The sequence below is a fragment of the Heliangelus exortis genome, chromosome 15 (genome assembly GCF_036169615.1).
Source record: "Heliangelus exortis chromosome 15, bHelExo1.hap1, whole genome shotgun sequence".
In the NCBI taxonomy this organism is placed as follows: domain Eukaryota; kingdom Metazoa; phylum Chordata; class Aves; order Apodiformes; family Trochilidae; genus Heliangelus; species Heliangelus exortis.
The window spans coordinates 8481287-8488167 of NC_092436.1; the positions used below are offsets into that span (position 1 = coordinate 8481287).

The 6881-nt window shown below is 45.5% G+C and overlaps 1 protein-coding gene across 2 annotated transcripts; it reads left to right on the forward strand.

Moving 5' to 3' along the window:
• The first annotated feature begins 352 nt into the window (after positions 1 to 352).
• On the forward strand, positions 353 to 5635 carry DRD1 (dopamine receptor D1). Of its 2 annotated transcripts, XM_071758978.1 has the most exons (3): positions 353 to 427; positions 896 to 1744; positions 2468 to 5635. In XM_071758978.1, the coding sequence occupies exon 3, from the start codon at positions 2476 to 2478 to the stop codon at positions 3829 to 3831; it is 1356 nt and encodes a 451-aa protein (XP_071615079.1). In that variant the 5' UTR covers positions 353 to 427; positions 896 to 1744; positions 2468 to 2475; the 3' UTR covers positions 3832 to 5635. The 2 variants fall into 2 exon arrangements, with proteins under 2 accessions (XP_071615079.1, XP_071615078.1); XM_071758977.1 differs by having other exon boundaries at positions 382 to 1744.
• The last annotated feature ends 1246 nt before the right edge of the window (positions 5636 to 6881 follow it).

Here is a 6881-nt window from a genome sequence, read left to right on the forward strand (position 1 = left end):
TGCCATCAGGGGGTGCCCGCTCCGGGGAGTCCCGATTGTTCCTCTGCTGTCCCCTCTCCTGATCTCGATCAAGTTAGTCGTGATGCGGGTCCTCACGCAGCTACACATTCCCTGGGAACCCGGCTTTGGGTCCCCCCCCCGTTCCCTCCCTGCCTGCGTGCAGCGATAACGAAACCCCTATTCCGTGTCACGAACCCAGCGTTTAATGTCGCCTGGCCGGGGCGGAGAGATGCGGGGCACGGGGCGCAGCCCTGGCCCCCCCGGGGCTCCTCGGCGGGGCGCGGGGCCGCGGCTGCCCAGGAGAGGGAGCCCGGCGGCCGCGGCTGCGCCGGGAGCGGCGGGGGCGCGGGGAGGCGGCGCGGAGCAGCGCGGAGCGGAGTGCGGCCCCAGCAGCCTCCCGCCGTCAGCCCCTTCCCTCCCTGCCCCGGTGAGTACCCCAGCACCTGCCGCCCCTTTCTCGCCGTCCCGGGAGGGGGTCCCAGCCGAGCCCCCCGCCCTTCCCTAGCTGCTCTCCCGGGGGTCGGGGAAGCCGAGGGTGCCTCGGCCCGCTGCCCGCCCCCTGAGCATCGCACAGCTCCGAGTTAGGTGCCGGCACTTACTTTCCGCATCTATTAATCGAACTCCGCTGGCTCGCAGCGCCGAAGCATCACGCAGCATCCCGGGAGTCCAGGACGGGGCAAAGTAATCCTGTTTGCGCTAAACTCCAGGACAGCAGCTCCAGGAGCGCGGCTTTGCCTCTCGCCCCTACATTAATCCCCGGGAAGGCCGACAAACCAGGGAGAGGCTGCCCAGAGGAAGCTGCGCCCGACCGAATATGTCAGAAGAGGTGAAGGGGGGTTGTTTTTTACCCGCTGTGTGCCTCCATGCCTGTCTTTCCCTTGTCTTAATTCTCTAGGAAAGAGACACCAGGCAGACAGACCTTGTTTCCTGGAGGGGCAATGCTGCCGAGCCCTGCCCCGGGCAGAAGAAACCTTTGCCGCCGGGACCTGCCGGGACCGGAGATGCGCGGCCCGGGGCAGGCTGCAGGAGAGCGTGAGAAGCTGCCACCGCCTGCGCTTATCTGAGAGGGAAAAAGCATGATGAAAGATGGACCCGACCCCTGAAGCGCAGCCCCGCTGAACAGGAGGTGGGATTATGCCGGCGTAGTTATGGAGAGCTATCGCCTGGCAGCGGAGCGCTAAAACCACTCGTTCCCGCTGGAAGAGGAACAGGCACCGGTCTCACACCCCGCGTCGTGGCCGATGGGTCACTCGTGTCCCTCTCCTCGTCTCTTCCTTTCTCCTTCCAGTGACGACGGAAGAAAGAACTGGTACTCGGCTGTTGCCGGTGTTGGGAATACCGTGCCTTTTGCCTGGGTATATCTGCTGTGCCGCTCCGACGGGATGTACAAAGTGCCACAGGGACTGATCCGGCCAACAAAGTTTGCAAAGTGATCAGCAGGGGCGGTGGGATGGAGAGAGCTGGGCACACGCCGGCCGGATCTGTCACGCACGGTCCGACCCCACTAATCTGCTGCTCCTTTGAGAACTAACTCCTGATGATCATTCAGACTGCAGCCTTTTTCTTTTACTTCTCTCCTGCCAGTTTGCACTTTCAGGGAAAAGAGAAACACACACATACACCCGAGGCAATGCAGTGTTTCTGTGTTGGTTTTGTGTATAAGATTTGCTATGCAATTCCAAAACTAAAAGAGGAAGAGAGACGGCCCTGCATCCTAGAGCACACAGAAAATCAGAGGTGAAAGGTAGGAGCCAGCATTTCTCATTTAGATAAAACTAAATAACCTGAGCTACTTGTTACTGAAAACCTTTTAAACACACCTTCTGTGTGTTTATTTTGTCTTAAAAGTGCACAGCTCAGTTTGAAACTAAGTGAAGAATTGCTCTGACACTGCCCAGAAACAGAAAACTGATGCATGTTGTAACAGGAGTGTACGGAGGAGGAAGGATGAAGTGTTTCATCAGTGAGACATTTAGGAAATTAAACTAGAGAAAAAGCACCTCGAATAGTACGCTTCAGTAAGTATGAAGGGCTAGTGCAATGGACGCTGGAAACACTCGATCAATAGCTTATTTAAGTGGGAATATATGCAAGCTTGGAAAAGTGATTGCTTTCCTGTCTGTGGGGTGTATTTGCAGAGGACAGCAGCAGATCATTTGCAGGTGAGCTGTCTGAATTAGGCTGCTTCCTGCTGGGGAGGTGCGGTGTGTTTCTGGAGGAACTTCTAAAAAAAAAAACTGTCTGTAGAGTAACTGTATTTGTGCATTTTCAGTTCCTGCTCATAATGCTCTGGGTGTTGTTCAGGGAGATTGAAAGTGGGTGAAGTGAATCTGGGGGCGAAGGGACCATTAAGAAAGGACCTTCGGTCTGTTTGGTGATGAGTAATTAATGGACGACTGATGTCTCTGATCACTGCAAGGAAAGGAGCTGTTGTCGTCATGAAAATCATGATATGATTTTCCCTCAGGAGAAGCTATGACTTGGAACGACACCGCTATGGACGGGGAAGGGTTGCTGGTGGAAAGGGACTCTTCCTTTAGGATCCTCACAGGCTGCTTCCTCTCTTTGCTGATCCTCTCCACACTGCTGGGAAACACACTGGTCTGTGCAGCTGTCATTAGGTTTCGCCACCTCAGGTCCAAAGTTACCAACTTTTTTGTCATCTCCTTGGCTGTGTCAGACCTTTTGGTGGCAGTTTTGGTGATGCCATGGAAAGCTGTGGCTGAGATTGCTGGTTTCTGGCCTTTTGGTTCATTTTGCAATATCTGGGTGGCCTTTGATATTATGTGCTCAACAGCTTCCATCTTAAATCTCTGTGTCATCAGTGTGGACAGATACTGGGCCATCTCCAGCCCATTTAGGTATGAGAGGAAAATGACCCCCAAGGCAGCCTTCATCCTGATCAGCGTGGCGTGGACTTTGTCCGTGTTGATTTCCTTCATCCCCGTGCAGCTGAATTGGCACAAGGCTACAACCACAAGCCTTTTGGACCTCAATGCCAGTTTACAAGGCATAACCATGGACAACTGTGATTCTAGCTTAAACAGGATGTATGCCATCTCCTCTTCTCTAATTAGCTTCTATATACCTGTGGCCATCATGATAGTAACTTACACGAGGATATACAGGATTGCTCAGAAGCAAATACGACGCATCTCAGCTTTGGAGAGAGCAGCAGTGCATGCCAAGAACTGCCAGAACACGAGTGGCACCAGAAGCAGTATGGACTGCCAGCAACCAGAGAGCAACTTCAAAATGTCCTTCAAGAGGGAAACGAAGGTTTTAAAGACTTTGTCTGTGATCATGGGGGTGTTTGTTTGCTGCTGGTTGCCATTCTTTGTATTGAACTGCATGATTCCCTTCTGTGAGCCTACTGAACCGTCCAAGGGAGCAGAAGCTTTCTGCATTAATTCCACAACCTTTGATGTTTTTATTTGGTTTGGGTGGGCTAATTCTTCCCTCAACCCCATAATTTATGCCTTCAATGCTGATTTCCGCAAGGCTTTTTCAACCCTGCTGGGATGCTACAAGCTCTGCCCTATATCTGGCAATGCTATAGAGACTGTTAGTATTAACAATAATGGAGCAGCTGTTTTTTCCAGCCAACATGAGCCCAAAGGGTCCAGCCCCAAAGAGTCTAATCTGGTTTATCTGATTCCACATGCAATTATCTGTCCGGAAGAAGAACCTCTCAAAAAGGAAGAAGAGGGTGAGCTATGTAAGACCTTGGAGAAAATGTCTCCAGCACTGTCAGGTATCTTGGATTATGAAGCCGATGTTTCTTTGGAGAAGATCAATCCCATCACACAAAATGGGCAGCATAAAACCTGAGCAGTAAGGTTTACCCAGCAAGACCTAATAGTGTATATTGTAATTTTTTTTTTTTAAAGAAAAACAACATGGTTTTCTTATGGTAAGAAAAAGCTCTAGGGAGAAATACACATTTGAACCAAGCCCAGAATCAATTTTCCTCATATTCAAAACAAATTTAAGGTTTAAAGTAATAAACAGGAAAATATATTAAAAATTGGTTAAAAAAGCATGTTAAGCTGTACTGTTCATACTGAGGAAAAGACAAATTTAGCTACAGTGCAGTGACAAAGAGAAACCAATTTCTAGCTCTAGCTTAAAATGAGGCAGAAGATAAATGTTAAGTAATGATGAATGTTTACTAAAAGTTAAAAGATTGCTGTGTCTTGTGAAAGTGGGTGTTAGCAGGTCTTAATTAAAGACTGAGGGATTGTAAAGGTAGGTAGATGCCTTCTTAAAATTATTTCTGACAAAGAATTGAGCCTTATAATGAGAATGGTTATTTTTAAAGCTTTGGGAGGTAATATGTTGATACTGGTTTTATTTATTTATTGTTTTAAATTGATATTTTTCATATGTTATAACAGATCTAGCTTTATTTATGTTATTTAAGATGTCTAAATAATGGGATATTTTTGGAGTGTCATAACTGCATTTTGACCAGTCAACCAGTCAGCACTTTATTATATGCTCTGATAGTCTGCAGAGACAGTAAGGGGAATGAAGGGATGTTAGTAAGCTCACCAAGAAATCAAGGAATCAGCAAAACTGATGCTGTGTTGATTTTGTTTGCTTGTGGGCATTTCTGTTTTTTTGTTTTGTTGGTATTTCTTTCAAAAGATAGGACCAGTGTTGACTGAGTTGTGAATTCTCCTCCCTTATAGAAATAAAAGAAGTTGCTGCTATTTATTTTTTAAAAAGTTTCATGTTACAAAGACTTTGGTAGAATGTCAAGTTTGTGGATCTGTAAATACCTTAAATATGACTGCAACCTTAAGAAGAATCCAATTTGAGAAAAAAGCTTCTTAGGTAACAATTCTTAGTATATAATGTTTTGTATCTATGTAAGATAAACTGCTTTCTCAGACTTTTCTTATTTCAAGTCTTGGATATCTTTTCTGAACAAACACAATTGATTATAATGGTAGAAAAATGATAACTCTCCTTATCATCTGTATTATTGCAGCTCCATCAGGTTCATGCTGTCTGCTGCTGTATCATGGTCAGAATTAAAAAAGTGAGGTACCTAGTTCTTCATTTTGGAAAAGTAAAGGATATTACATTTTAGTAATTGCCATGCCAATAGTCCATTCAATAAGGAATAGTGCCTCATTACTATTTTGGATTAAGACATTTCTAAATATGGATGGAACTGCAGCCCCCACCTCAAAAATATCCTGTGAGGTCCAAAAAAGTTGTTAATATTTAATTAAAAAACCTGCTACTTTTCCATTGTCTTTCCCTGCTGCTTTCCCTCTGTAATGCCAAAAGAAAACAGTGAAAGTTAGCAACAGGAACACTGATTGTTAATATTCAGCACCGTTTGAAGAAAGCTATTTGTTTTCTGAATGGGAGAAAATACCCTTTGGAGCAACTTTTTCATAACAAATATCAAAATATCCTGTGTCGTCAGGAAAAGAGAACTGAGAGGAAAAAAAAATTAAAGCCTAATTAACTATATACATCCTGCATCAGGTCTGTGTATTTATGTATTGTGAATGTTTTCATAATTTTATTGCCTGTATGCTGCTTTCATACATATAATAAAATTATTTTGTGAACAGAAGGTCAAATAAAACAATCTACTTTGCATTTATTAAATGCATGCTGGGTTTTGCCAGTTGTATTGATTGTGTTAAAGCCAAGGACTGTTCCTCTTTTTCCGTTTGCCCTTATTTGGGATCACACCCAGGAGGCACATGGGAATTTTTATTAGATGCAGGAGAAAGTCCTCTCTACTGAGAGACCTCTGAGCCCTTGCTCTAACCTAGGATTTCAAAGCAGTAAAAACAATTTGGAAACAACCTCGATCTGCTATAATTGAAGAGTTAGAGTTGTCAAGCTTGACCTGCTGGTGTCTGATTTCAGTGAGGCTTTTTGCCTGGGTGTAACAGATTAGTGAACTTGATTTATAACACGCTTTTATTGTTGCTTTTTCTTTTTCTTCTTCTCCCTCCTCCCAAGCTGTGTTGTACGTTTCAAGAACTGATACAGCCCCTCTACTAATTTTTGTGCTTTGGAACAAAATGAATCATTTTAGAAGTGATATGATGGTGTGTGCAGCTGAGGCACAGCACTCGTCGTCTGTTTGCAGCAGACCTTTACTTAATTTTTGTCTCTGTCAGCAGATTCATTTTGAAATGAAGAAACAAATGAACGTGGTCACTTCTGCTTCAAGCATTACCAGCTCGACCCGTTCATCGGCTGGGATCTGAGCTGGTGCATGAGCTGCAGTGATGCCCAGCTCTCCCTCCTTCAGTGCTACCTTCTCTTGGTCGGTGGGTGCAGCAAATCTGGCAGCAGGGTGGGAGCCTGGTCTGCCTCCAGGCTTTCTTAGCTCCTTAAATAAAATTTCCTCGCCTGGAACTGATGGCTGACTTTTTTTTTTTTAAATCATTTGAGGAAATGTTTTTCTTCTTAAAATGGACACAGGCTAAAGATGAAATTCTGTGCTTGCTTCATCACATGCATCTTCCTTCAAGGGCTTTTACTCCAGCAGTCTGATATAACAGCAAAATGTAGTGATTCAAGGAGATCATGTAAATCAAGATGCTTTTTTGCTAATTTTTAGGGTGATGATTTGTATTTTTAAACAAATGATTGCTCTAGTGTCACCAGGAGCCATGCCAAGACCTCCCTCCTGCAGATTGACCTGAGTTTCAGAGGGACTTGCTGGAGGTCGGTGGGGAAGCTCTGCCTGCCGCTGCCTGGCACTTCCCTGCTGTGAGTCAGGCTCCCTGCTGAAGGCAGGGGAGACAGTCTGATGGGTTTATTTTATTGTTTTTTCTCTCCTTATGTTTAAACAACTTTTTTCTTCTGCCTCTTTTCCCTTACATACGTTTTAGAACACC